This window comes from Xiphophorus hellerii, chromosome 11, assembly GCF_003331165.1.
Source record: "Xiphophorus hellerii strain 12219 chromosome 11, Xiphophorus_hellerii-4.1, whole genome shotgun sequence".
NCBI lineage: Eukaryota > Metazoa > Chordata > Actinopteri > Cyprinodontiformes > Poeciliidae > Xiphophorus > Xiphophorus hellerii.
The window spans coordinates 21,208,536-21,222,765 of record NC_045682.1 but is presented as its reverse complement, the minus strand read 5'-3'; the positions used below and the strand labels follow the sequence as shown (position 1 = coordinate 21,222,765).

Here is a 14,230-nt window from a genome sequence, read left to right as displayed (position 1 = left end):
ATCCAACTGAAACGTATGTTAGTGAATGTGAAGCTATCCACAAGCTGGGCTGATATGATAATATATTTATGTTTATTATTTAGATCTTATTGTCTTATAAAGTGACTTAAGAAGAAAAAAAATAAAGAAAATTATGAACAACCCTGACTATCCTCATGAGACTGTCATTGAAAAACAGTGTTTCTTCAGTCAGCGCTGAAGATCACCATGTACAAGAACTCTTTGAAGAATTTTCAATTAATATGAGTTACAACATCATTTAATCACCTTTGGGATCAATAAAGTAGTTTTGAATTTGAAGCAAATTGCCTCCATATAAATAAACTGAAATCAATTGGTGGGTTTTATTTAGGGGTATCAGAATCAAATAGGCTAAAATTGTTTTTGTAATATGAGATAAGTGTGAAAATCTTCAAGGCTGTGCTAAAACTTTTCTTACAAGAAAATCAAAAAGCAACACAAACACTACAAGAAGATGCCTACAGTGGTTTCCATGGTAATTCAAAATATCTGATCTGAAATCAGGCTCTAGTCAAGTTTGCTTAAAACCCGTTGCTCCTCAGAAGACACGAGCAGCATTAACACGCTGATCTCTGACTCGGCAGCTGGATAACACGTTGCTATGGTGAGCAGGTCGTTGCAGAAAGAGGCTTACCTGCTGTGACTCACTGGATTTGAAGGCGTCTTTGAGGATCTCCACTGCCCGGGACGGATCCACGTATTTCCTCTTGGAGCCCACCATGAGCGAGAACAGGTTCCTCAGCTCTTGCATAAAGGGCAGATTTCTGTGCTCCTAGTTGTTGCAACACAAGCAGGAGAAAAAAATAAATAAATCAATTAACATCTTAAATCTATAAAACTAAAGGTATGACAGGATTCACTGAAAACTGAAATGAAAAAAAAAAAGATGCTTTTCGATCATGTCTTGTGATTTTGAGTTTTGTATGTATGAATAAAAAACTATTAAGGAGAGAAATGTTACTCCTTGTGAGATGAAACCTCTGACTTCAGAGTCTGGGTCAAACCAATTGCTGCTTGTAGATCAGTGCTAGTAGTAGAAGTGGTGAGCGTTTTCTGGGGACATTTTTGGGTCCGTTTGTGGCTCTTGGAAGCATTTTTGTCTTTCTCACACTGCACATGGCTCTCTACAGTCTTAACCCTCGTAAGACTGTACGAGGGTTATGACTTACAAGTTTTTTTCCCCACAGAATTCATGCAGCATCTTATGGGTTGGCAACAGAAGAGAGCCAGTGGTGATAAATTTGCACTAACCGATGATGGATGCAGAAAAGGTAGCAAGGTTATATTAGCAACAAGTTAGCTGTAGCCTCAAAAGCCTCAGTCGCACAACACAATGAAGATACAGTATCTGCATGTGACTCAAACTTTTACCTATATATACATAAGATGCAAGATTAAATTTAAGCCCCTCCATTAACATATTTAAGACCAAAGAAAAATTTAAAGCAAATTTAAGGCCTTAATTTTAGATATAGATAGCAGTTTTCTTTTTAAGATGAATCAGAACAGACAAGAGAATGAGACACAGCCATGGCGACATGAATATAGAGTACAACATTTTAAAGTTTTCACATCACACATTTGCTTTAATCAGATAGAATCCAATAAATATGCAAGTGACTATTAAAAAAACAGCATTCCTCAGGAACAGATTTTAAATTTACAGGAAATTAAGTTGACTAAAATGCCGGATGACAAAGTCGAGAAAAACTTGATTAAAGGTGACTAAAAGGCAGCTAAAAGAAAATTGAATTTTAGTCACAAGACTAAAATTACATTTCAAACAAAGCAGATCATCTGAAAAAACAAACTGTGGTCGGTTTAAAGCGGACCAAACAGTCTCATTTTTCTCCAATAGAGAGAGCTAGCAGTTCCTGTGAAGACAGGTGGAGTTCCACAAATCAGAAGCTGCTGTGTTGGGTTCTGGGGACACTGCTTAGGTCACATCCTGTATCCATGATAGAACAGCTTTCGGATTAAAGTAAATTACTTTAACCACACACTCAGTCTGCCATCTCAGCTCCAGAGAGCGGTCCTATAGGGTCGGCCTGCTGCTGCTGATCTGATCTAATCCTCTGCTGTGGAAACGTAATTTGGGGCTGACCCCTCTTCATCTCGACACCCTTCATTCTAATCACTGGCGCTTTACTTGCGTGTGAGATTGCTGGAGGTTGTTAGTATGTTGGACTTGCATCAGCAACGCCGGCCTCCCCCTGACCCTCACTCCAGTTAAGAGCAGCTGCACTAACAAAGCTTAGAAGATGTTACTTCAGCTTTCAACTCACCTTCTGGTTGCGTGGCAGATCAAGGACTCTGGCGGGTGGTGAGTAGTTGAGAACCAGCCTCTGGAACTCCAGCAAGTTGAACAGAGACTGGAGAGCAAGAAGAAATGAAGTGATGTTAGAAACCTTGCACATGAAATATCAGCAACTGTACAATTGAGGATGAGCAATGCCATTGGCTGAGAAAAAAAACAAAACAGAAAAAAACAATAGCTTTAACACAAAAACAGGTAGAAAATAACTTCTCCACCTTAAAAAACAAGACCTTCTGCAAAGTGACTTTATTTCAGATATGTTTATAAGTCTTTTTTTTAAATTCCAAATTCAATGTAAAGTCTCTAGCGACTAACATACGGATTTTCCCGTCCAAACCACATCATCCAGGTCTCCAAACCTGCCCTGTTTATCATTAAGTCTGAATTACCTCAGGGACATTAGATAATCATCTTTTAACCCTTTAATATTCATTAATACTTATCTTTTAACATTCATTTTTCCATCTGAAACTCTACTAATTCATATTTTGAAGATTGTTCAAATGTAATATTTATCTCCTTGGAAACGTAAATAGGCATTTATGCTCTAAGAAAATAATCAGACAAAAAAAACCTCTTCATGTTGAATTTCTGAATTAATCAGTGTTTTTCAGTCTTTGTAATGTCTAAGTTAAACTTGTTTATTCTGTCTTCATATTGTTCACTCCATTATATATTGCACTAATTATGGTTTGGAAAGTTTTCTTCTCACTCTGAGCTGAGGAAATTTGAATAATTTTGGGAAACTGTTTTCTAAATACACAATACCTTAGTTCAGGATTTTAGTCGAGATGTTCAAATTTAAGGAACAAATTACACCATGATGAATGAGATAAAAGAGTTGAAAGCAAATAAAGGAGAATGTCAAACCTCTGAAAGAACAAAAGAGGAAGTGCTTTTATTTTGATGTTTTTAGCCAAAACTATCCTTGTGATGTTGCAGAGAGACTTTCATGTGATAATTATTCTGAAGCTACAGCTATCGTAAACACATCATTATGAGCCATTAACGTCCCATAATCCCTCAATATCACTAGCTATTAATCAAGCTAATCCTTTCCCAGTAAAACGTGCAGCAGCAGAAGTCTGTAGCTGCATTAAAGAGTCGAGTCTCAGACCAGGAGTACAAGTCTAAAGTCTTGTGGATTTGCCACTTTTGCTATGGTGACTTACAAAACACAACTTCTTCTATAGCATTACTGCAGTTATACAAAAAGCCCCACTGCAAGTATTTGTATGCTTAATTTATTCACATGTCATCTTTCTATAAAGACTCATCTGACAGTGCTCTAAAACAACAGTACACTAAACAGTGTAGCTAAAATATTGATATGTAATTAGATGGAAGGCAGAAGCTGCTTAAAAACATTTATATTGATTTTTTCTCTGCTGCGTCAGATATTGTGCCACAGCTAATTATTGTAGGTTGAACCGTGGTGGAGTAAAGCTGGAAAAACGCTGCTACTGATTTATTTTAGGACGTTGAATTGTGGGGCTGATTAGCTGATCAGAAGTCAAACAGGAACTGCAGGAGTTCATGTCTGTCCCTTAACATGCCAGTGCCTCATGAAGCAAAAAATAAAAAATAAAAATATTTAGATTCAAGACTTAAGTTTTATATTAAAAAAAAAAACTTTGAGAAAATAAGCCAAAAAGTGTAGATTTCTTGAGATTAAGGTTGTCCCTTTGGGGTTACCATTGTGTATTAAATTGACTGGTTGTCTTGGTTACATTAAACAGAGTCCATATGGCTTCAACAGTAAATAAGCCATAGACCTTAGCTCTAACAGATGAATATTCTCGTTAAGTTTCGTTTCATTGTTGCAGTGTTTGTGTTAGAACCTTTCTGCTTTTCAAATTAAAAGCTTTTCCTGTTCAAGTCATTTAAAAGTTCTACTGAAATGTGTGCAAGCTGAGAATGCAAATGTTACTCATATTGATTTTTTTAAATTAATTTTGATTTAACTTCTACTGCCTGCGATCACACTTTGATTATTTTAAAGCATATGTGCCAAACTCAAGGCCCGTGGGCCAATTGTGGCACGTCATAACCATTTATCTGGCCCTCAAGACTCTAAAGTGACACATAAAAAGAACTTCGAAATGCACTTAAATATTATTACATCAGTCAAATCAAATCAGTTTTTATTTGTATTGTGCCAAATTACATCAAAGTAAAAAGATGGTAAAAAATGTCATTTTAAAAAATAATTATCAAACACAGAGACAGCTGTAATATTTTAATAGTTTTTTCATTGTTAGTTTTATCAATACATTTTGCCACAACCTGATCTTTGAGGACACGCATGAGCTTGATGTAGCATGAAATGAAGACGAGTTTGACACCCATTTTAGATGGATCTTACTTACAGTAAGATAACTTAGAGTTGAATTAGTTATTTTACCCACAGAAAGCAGAAAAGAGTCAGAAACACTGACGCATGAAAGTATTTCATCTAATCTGATAAATTAGTGAAATTACAGTGTTGTGTCGTTAAGGCAAAGGAATACTTGTCTTTGGAAGGTTGGGACTTTTTCTCCCCCCAGGAAAAAAAAAAAAAAGTTGTTTACTTCAAAGTGAGCAGGCTAAAGCAGTGCTGTCTTCTTAGCTGTATGGATAACATTACAGGCAAAAGCCAAGCATCATGTGATGGCGTATCCAGTGTTCATTTGGCATATTTCAGCTCAGATCACATTTTACCACCAAGTCCAGCAGCACATGAGATGTGATTAAGCTTCCCTAGATTTCTAACATTATAACAGCTGACATGATTCCAGTAATTAGAGTTTCACATCATTACAACCCCAGGGAACTAAACAAGAATACATCAAACAGGATTTAGAAGAAAAAAGGTTTTTGATTATAGTATTTTCAGTCTGAAAGATTCCAAGACTGAAGAGTTATTAAATTACTTCTGAATTTGAAAGCAAGGTTGATAAAAGGGGAAACCATGTTAGCAAATGTAATGCCCTGACAAAACATTTCCGCATATATCACTGGCATGAATTGCATTTTAACATTGTTATAATACTTATTAAAGGGGCAGTATTATGTGTTTTCCGCACACAAGTATTACTTTACAGCACAGTCATGTAACTATGTCACCTCCAATTGTAATAAAAATGCTACATATATCAAATTGGAACTAAAAACAAATTTGACTCTATAATTTTCCGCCTTGAAATTGGGCCTCCGCTTCTTTAAAAACTCCAGCTCTTTCTGAAACTCCACTTTCAGGAAGTCATAGCAACATTCTTTCGCCATTAACCCTCCAACAAAGTTTTTACTACCGTTGTGCTGAGAAGCAGCTCCTATAATGAGTTCAGCAGATGAACAGTTCCACCAGGTGTTTGCTAACTGCTGCTGGCTAGTCTGATGGAGCTGAGTGGGGTATTTGCGGTACAGTGGAACTCTGTGAGGCGGAACCTCGAAAGCTTGGAAACTGCTGCAGCTCCAAGGAGGAGCTTCGTAATTTGAAGGTGGTGCTTGGTCCCACCAAGCGTTTTGCATAGCTGAACGGTTGCCACGGGAGATTAAAGGATTTCTCAAACAGGCACGAAGGAATCAAGGCAAAACTACAGGTATGTTTTTGATGAGGGAATAACATTATAACATAATGTAAAGCTCGACAAAAAGAAAAAAAAAGAAAGAAAGGATTTTATTTAATACTGCCCCTTTAGGATATCTCCACCACCACCAAACATTCATACAACAGGCTGAAAAATCATTTCAATTCCTCCCAGTTAGAATATAATGCTCATCAAACATTAGGCATTACTATTGCATACACTTATTTTATGTGGATGAAACCATTCTTTTTTTGTGTAACTCTAATTTGGACCAATATTTTACGCGTTTACCTGTATGACAGCACTGAACCAGCAGGTATTGCCGACGTTCTTTAGACCCACTGGGCAGCTGTCTATCCTCTTTCTGTCATATGGGTTGGGCGAGTCGCTCCATACTTCTGTGTGGGTACGCTTTAGACTCGCCTTGTTCTCTGCTATGCTGGCCTCCAAAACCCTACAAGAACGGAAACCAGGGAACATTAAAAAAAAGTTATTGACTTTGACACAAAAGAGCTTTTCATAACTGTTTGTACAGTTTATCTGCTAAAATTAAAGGGAAAGTCTGGATTTTTGGAGTGAAGTTCTATGATGTTATCAACAGCTCCCGTAACTGAGGCAAAAGGATGGAGTATTACTGTGAGTTTGAAGGTAAGACTAGCATCTAGTCAAACGGATCCTTGTTTTAGCTAATTTTATTAAATTAACAACTCAAACTGAAATAGTTCCTTTTAATGGGATACAACACCAGCAGTCTACTCTTCAGACAGTTTAATTTGTTGTAGTTGTCTCCACCCATCAACAATCATGCAGATTACATCAATCCATCCGATTAATCAATTTAGGATCAACAATCACAAGACCTGCAAACGGCAGTGTTGACATTTTAGCCAAAATTTAACCTTTATCCGACTTTCAATAAAAATCTGATTTTTCTTTTACAATCGTATCAAGGCCACATATGTCGGGATGTTTTCATGTTTTTAAAAGCGACCTTAGTCTGAACAAATGTCACATGTAATCAGAAATTAACACTAGATGTGTCAGACTCACAATTTTGCGCTGTCGAAAGTGGGAAGCAGCGAAATTGGATGTAAACAATGAATGAAGTGAGGTTGGTAGATCTTGTGATTGCTGCTCTATTTAGTAATTGCAGGCTAGCAGCTTTCAGCCACATGTCTATGTTCAACCAACCTAACACAAAAGACGTTTTTTATTCCCATGTTCCCATTGAGCAAATTTTTTTCATATTCCAAATTGCGCAAATATAAGGTCAATGGAAACGCAATTATTGATCATATTCACAAACTGGTGGTTAAAGCAGCAAAAGTCCTATGAGGTGAACTGATGCAGCCAGCAGCATTAACTAATGTAAACCTCAGAGTAATGCACATGTTGGGAAAAACAAAACTAAACAATATTCTGTTAGAGGGTAGACAGTTAAAATCCACTAATATTCTTTTAAACCCTACAGATATAAACAGTGTCAGTTAACTTATTCTAATTTTCTGGCTTCCACCAAAACGGCGGCCGAACTGACCAGAGGTTACCTTCCCAACACTTAAAATACTCACTGTAATCAATCTGTTTACTACAGAAAACTAACCATGACTGTAAATAATTATCTTTTAGAGATGCACCAATCCACTTTTTGCACTTCTGATACCTATACAGATATCTGAGGTTTAGTATCAGCCTATACCGATTCGACACAGATAAACACAAACTTTTTTTTAAAACATAGACATAAATGTTGTGATTTATAAATTTATTTTATGACTTTGCACCAGTACAGCACACTTAAACACACCAACAGTTTCACAAGCTTGTAAGCATGTAAAAACAACACAACTTTCATTTGTTCAGTCAGTTCTTTTAGTAGCACAAACAGCCAATTTAAAATAAATAAGAAACAAACTGACAAACAATAGGTTGACTGCTTTGGTCAAACGTGTAAAAGATAAACCAAAGCATATAGTTCAGAAAGTGCAATTAGGAATTTTAAATATGATGTAAAACAAATAAAGCATGACACAGATCAGAGCACAAAGCATAGAGTTAGACTGAATAGAAAAATCTAGAATTTTTTCCCCTGATATCTGGACCGATACAGATATCAATATTGGATCGATGCATCTCCACTATCTTTGTCCTGAGCTCACCTGCTGATGGCCTGCTCCTCATCAGTGATGCCCGTCTCCCTAAACGCCCTGCTGGACTCCTCCAGGCTGAGGGCAATCGCCCTCTGCAGGTCATCTTTATCGTCCCCCGTCAGGTCGATTACATCTGCAGCAGCAACAACAACAAAAAGCATTAACAGAAATTTCATGTTCCGTAAAACGTTTGCACATATTGCTATTAGAACCATTTTTGTGTCATCCCACTCTGAGGTAATGTGCTTACTTGTGTCTGCCTGGCTGCCAACGCTGATATATCTGTCGCTGGCCACCTGGGAAGTCTGGTAGTAGGTCGTCTCATCTTGCTGAGGAACCTTTGAGTTCTTCTCTGTTAAAAACGCCACCGCCTCAGCCACATCTCCATTGCTCACCTGCAGCGAAAACAAACAAAAAGCAGAGCAGGAAAAGTTAAAGACATATTTTACACTTTCTATGTTGAATCAAATACAAACTGCATGAGATTTTGACTTAAGAGGGATGTGTGTCATTTCAAGAGTAAACTATAAAAAAGGGGAAATGTTAACCCCGGTTTTATACAAACGGGGGGAGGAAAGAAACAGATTTCTCGAGAGAGGTGGTCTTTGCTTTGAGCCGTACCTGCAGGGCCTGCTGAAGCAGCTGAATGTCTGTGGTGCCTGTGACCTCTCTCAGCTGGTTTAGTAGCGTCTGCTGGTGCTGTTGAGAGAGAGACAGAAAAACGATAAAAATGCAGCTCCAGGCGAAGCTCAGTTGAGTTATTGGCTCGATTATTCTCTTTACAAATGGAAAACAAAGACAGGGACCAAAGAAAGTCAGCAAACGGTAACAAAATAACAGTAAAATACCAGCTGGCAGCAATGAGCACTTCTAGTCTGTGATTTCAGGATGAACAAAAGTCATTCAGTCCTTACATCTTGTGTTCAACGATACCTGACGGCAATTCCTTGCCGTTACCAAAAGTCGACATGTTGTGTTGTTTCTCATTTGAAGTGGAACTCTCAGACGTTTTGTCTCAGTCTATGTTTCGTTAGAATGTTCAAAGTTACAGATGGTCTACAATGTCATATTTTTGTTGTTTAACTTGCCTGCCATGACATTCAAGTCCCTAAAGCGCTCATGTTATTCTGCAGTTGCATCAAACATCCCAGAGGCCGTGAATCCCATTCAAACCATAAGGTTCACAATAAAGAGAGCATGAACTCGTCCAAATGAATGTGGGAATTGAACTATATCAAAAATCTTATTCATAACTGTCATCAATAAGAAAGTCGCCGTACTGTTTAGATTTCCAACCAGGTGTAGTCTGTAAGCTAAATAACCCATGCTTGGACTAATTCCACTAAATGTAATGAATAAGCAGACCTTTTTTTACTTCACTGCAACAACACAAAGATAAAAACAAATAATTTGCAGACTGAATTATTTCCACAAACTATTGGAAATATTGGCAATCTTATGAATGGTGCTCTTATGAATCTGCAACAATTACAACAAAAAAGGTAATTAAAATAAAATGTAAAAAAAAAACGTAGCACCAGGAGAAATACTGTGATGTCACACAGCAGCACTTGCACTAAGTTAATGAAACTTTTATCCGACAAGTGGAAAGTGGAAAACTCTGCATGGCTGCTGCTTCTGCAATGCAGGTATGCATCACAGCATCACCTCAGTAGAAGAAACTCACAAAAAGGTATTAGAAAATCTCAGCTGGAAAAAAAAAGAACAGGCACAAAAAAGGAAGGCTGACACAGGATTGTGGAGTGTTAGTAAAATTGGTAAAATGCTAAATAATGTAATGATCCAGATCTGAGTGAAAAAGGGAGATCAGTTACAGCACTACAACTTTTCTTCCAATGTGTCTGCATGAGATTCTACTATGTTTTTATTGTTCTTTTCAGGCATTTCTTGTTTTTAGATGTTTTCTTTTTACACGACATCTCCTTTCTTTATTCTTACGTACCATTTGGGAATTATGCTAGAGTCATAAACTTGCCTTGTCAGAAGATATCTAGAGTTTGTTTAATGAAAATCTGACTAGTAAAATGAATATTTAATCAATTCTGTTTCATGAAGGCAACATGCAACCTGGACTACAGTCACAAATATTAGAAAATCCAGTGGCAACAATAACATTTGAAATTACAGCAATCACAACATCGGTAAACATTTTGATCCATGTCATTAGTGTCCAGTTTGAGCATCTGGCTAACTGGCTAAATATAGCGTTAGCATGAAAAGTGTAAGTTCATAAGTTTTGGAGTAGACAAGCCAACAACAACGGCACAGCAAATGACTAGCAAGTGAAAATGTGCCGTTGTTGTGCTGATTTATAACAAAATAAACACAAGGTGTTTAATTTAATAATGGCATTTTTAAACAAAGCTACATCGAGAAAATAAAACATTTTCAATAATAAAAACAATTTTTGGTGAACATTTGTTGAATAAATAGATGCATGAGTTCAATAACAATTATGCTATCTAGCTTATTCAACCATCTGATTGGTGCAAAGTGCTGCTGCAACATGTTTAGTATCGAGATGCTATTTTGGGCCTGAATAGCTTTGCTGATAGGCTAACTCCTTTTTAGCACAGTGGTCTTTTACAGCATCCCATCACATTAGCAAGCTATTCAAGAGAAATGTGTTTTTGTGGATGCTGGTTGCGTTTCAGATTTACAGGTGTACCAGAAACACACGAATGCAAAGGCTCCCACTCAGGACTTTTGTACGAAAAAAAAAGAAAAAAAGATTAATTGCATTAAAATTTTAAACATCTTAACAGCTATGTAATTAATAAATCAAAATTAACGTGTTAAAATCCCAGCCCTCATTCTGATGTGTGAAACAAACAGAGAAAAGCATAATCTCACCTGCTAATCTCTAATCAGCGCTGATTAAGAAAAGAATTTGCCAATACTGATGTCCAGCTGAATGATTGGTGCCTTTATTTATATATATTTTAAATAAAAATTATCTGGATTTTTTTTTCAATAAATAAAGAATAAATTAACTAGTAAAACAACCCCAGGAGAAAACATTTGTGAGTCACGGCTGTGGATCGTAGATCCAAGTCTCCAGTTGTTGGGTTGGGAAAATCTGCTTGTTTACACAGATGGCACAACTGGAAGGACACACAGCAAAGGTGACTCTTGTCGCCATTTGTTCTTGAGATAACCAAGTCAAATGAAGTGTGAGTAGACAATTTGAGTTTCAAACTAGTTTACATAAAGAAGTATCTGTTTATAATGGAAGAGCATTCACCCCTTTGCCGGAGGCTGACATGACAATGAAAGTCAGTCAGCGTCAGAAAGACTGATGGGTGCAGGATGGTGTCTTCCTGATCAATGAGGTATGGAGTGGGCTCAGCCTGAGACAGTTTTAGGCCATGCCATCTACAACAGCAGTGACTCAGACACACACACACACACACACACACACGCACACACACGTGAATCTCAGTGAAACACCTTTGGCACCAGAGCAACTCTGGGGCTCAGCAGAGGGTTACAGACAAGAGTGGACCCAGTCTCTGTTTGGTTCTGTACCACAAGAAAACAAAACAACCTGACAGGAAAGTCCATTCCTATGACAGGACATCACATGAAAAATGGCACCACACCCGACACTTCCAAAAACTCTCTCTTAACAGAGTATACAAACACTGAGCAGATTTTTTTTTAAATGCGTTGAATAATAATAACAATAATAATATCTGTTGCTAATATTTCAAATCAGGGTTAGGAGGAGTGGTCGGCACTGTTTACAAACACCAACCACTAAAAAAAAAAGGTGCGTTTTAAATGCCATTATTGTTACTCAAGTTGAAACTGCAGGCCCTGTGAAGGTCAGGGCGGTTTGTGTTACGCTGCTACTTTTAGGTTTGAGTCATTGGTGGAAGCTTCCGTAGTTATTTTACCCCAAGCCATGTCAGATTCACAAGAAGTGTATCAAGAAGCAGGACATTTAACCTTGATTATGTAACACCACTGCACATACGTGGAGCGACAAAACGTAAAACTGGCATTTCACCAACCGGAGCTACGCACGGTGGCCACGCTAAATCCCGTGAAAACACGGATCTAAAGCAACGGAGTGGACTCTAAAAGCCCCTTGGTAAAATGAGAGCATGATGGGATGTAACATAATAATCTGCCTTACCGGCTATGAACCATCACACGCCTGGCTCGCTATCTGACTACTCAATCGCATCAGGGCTCGGCTGTATGCCGCCTTCGCCGTTGGCCACGCTTTGTAAACAAAGACATCAGCTATGTAATGAGTAACCAAGGAAACATTCGCACTCGTAGACGCAGCGTTGCTATTTATGCAGCACTGCACATATAAATACCACTGATTAAGGAAGCCCACCCAAAGATTCTCCAGTACAACGCCCATTGGTTGAATTAAAACACGTATTTAACAAGAAGACGAGGAAAAATACCAGCAATAAAGCCCAAACTGCCACTGGGCTGCTTTTTAGAAAAACAAACGGCATATGAATTTACTAAATTAATTTATTGTTTTATACATGACACTTTGACAAGCAGCCAGCTTTCACAAAGACGATCTTGGCTCAAAATTGTCATAACACGGTCCCGTTAGCTACAGCTAACAAACAGCTAGCATAATATTGGTCAGCTGCGTAGCATTGGGCCTTACTAAAGAGGAATTACCGAGCAGTTCTAAATTGTTTTCTTCACAATAGGTTCCCAAAAAACTCATTAATCCGCAATTAAATGCCAGTCTAACTAACCAAGACGTTGGCTTGCGGACTCCGGTTTGTTGTTGGGTCATAAAACTATGCAGCGATGCAGTTAGGCTAAAGTTAGCTAACCGTTAAGTTATCTTCCACAACAGGCTTACCTTCTGAGAATGCTGCTGGAGGACATTCTGCTCCACGGTCATGGCCGCTTCGGAGATAAATGCTGTTAAATTCAAACCAAGAGCAACGAAACACGCGCGGTACCCGTCAACCTAAAAAGCGAATTCAAACAAGACGCTACGATGTACCCTCCTTGATCAGCGACATTACGGCCGCCATGGCAGAGTGACTAGCGCAGCTCGTCAGCAGGCATGACAACATTGCTCTACGCTCGCGAGAGAGCAGGGATCGATTCTTCATGTCTGCCTAAACCGCAAATACGTCATTACCATTAGCCAGGGCATGCAGGATCTGATACATATTATAATTTTTCTGCGGTCGGAGGTATTAGCTATATAGATATGCATTTAACACAAGTATTTTTATTTTTTTATTTTTTTTTACAGAAAACATTCCGTCCGTCCTCTTTTCAATTATCTTATAAAATAAAAAATATCTGTTTTAAACTTATCATCTGACTAAACCTAAAGATTATGCTTTGTGCTCTTGTTGAAGCCAGTCGTGCTCCAGTCAACTGAAAGCACGGAAACGGAAGTCCATTAAAAGGAAAATTAATTTAACAGGCAGTAATTAAATTTGAAGGGAAAAGGAATGAGATACTAAATAAGAACAAGTTAATTACTAAAACAGATTAAATGAACCGAACAGATCTGTTTCATAAACAAATAAAATTAACTTTAATTTTAGAAAACACTGGAAGTAACATCTACAGACCTGATTTAAAGGTTTCTGAACATCTCATTTTGTCAAATTATTCCGAGTTGTCGAACATAGCTGAAACTAAACCTTATTTCTTATAATCCTGAAAATACTGAGGACAGAGGAGACAAGACAAGGGAATCTGGTGGTTATAATGTTATTCCCTCATCATAAGCGTACCTGTAGCGTAGCCTTGATTCTTTCGTGCATGTTTTAGAAATCCTTTAATCTCCCTTGGCAACCATTTCAGCTATGCAAAACGCCTGGGTGGACCTAGCACCGCCTTTGAGGAGCAGCTCCTCCTAGGAGGAGTTTGGGAGCCTAACAGAGCCCAGCAGCAATTAGCAAACAGCTGGTGGAATTGCGCACATTATGCTAGCTTCTCAGCGCAACACTAGTAAAAAAAAATTTACTACAGGGTTAATAGAGAAGCAATGTTGTGATGACTTCCTGAAGGCGGAGTCTCAAAAGGAGCAATTTTTTTTTTTAAAGAGACAGAGGCCCAATTTCAAAGCGTTAAATTAGGAAGTCAAATTTCTTTTAAGTCATATTTGACATATGCAGCATTTTTATAACAACCGAAGGTAA

At 37.9% G+C, this 14,230-nt stretch overlaps 1 protein-coding gene across 5 annotated transcripts in view; it reads right to left on the bottom strand.

Annotated features, from left to right (window-relative positions):
- usp25 (ubiquitin specific peptidase 25) overlaps positions 1 to 13,148 on the bottom strand; it is a 38,411-nt gene extending 25,263 nt beyond the window's left edge. For 3 of the 5 annotated variants that reach the window (XM_032576360.1, XM_032576362.1, XM_032576361.1), the window contains exons 1-7: positions 12,925 to 13,148; positions 8,679 to 8,756; positions 8,308 to 8,452; positions 8,067 to 8,190; positions 6,199 to 6,361; positions 2,307 to 2,393; positions 656 to 793 (exon numbers count right to left, since the gene is read on the bottom strand). In XM_032576360.1, coding sequence (XP_032432251.1) covers positions 656 to 793; positions 2,307 to 2,393; positions 6,199 to 6,361; positions 8,067 to 8,190; positions 8,308 to 8,452; positions 8,679 to 8,756; positions 12,925 to 12,966 — 777 coding nt within the window. In that variant the 5' untranslated portion in view covers positions 12,967 to 13,148. The remainder of the gene's footprint in view (positions 1 to 655; positions 794 to 2,306; positions 2,394 to 6,198; positions 6,362 to 8,066; positions 8,191 to 8,307; positions 8,453 to 8,678; positions 8,757 to 12,924) is intronic. The other 2 variants (XM_032576363.1, XM_032576364.1) reach the window with 1 other exon arrangement.
- Between the last annotated feature and the right edge of the window lie 1,082 nt (positions 13,149 to 14,230).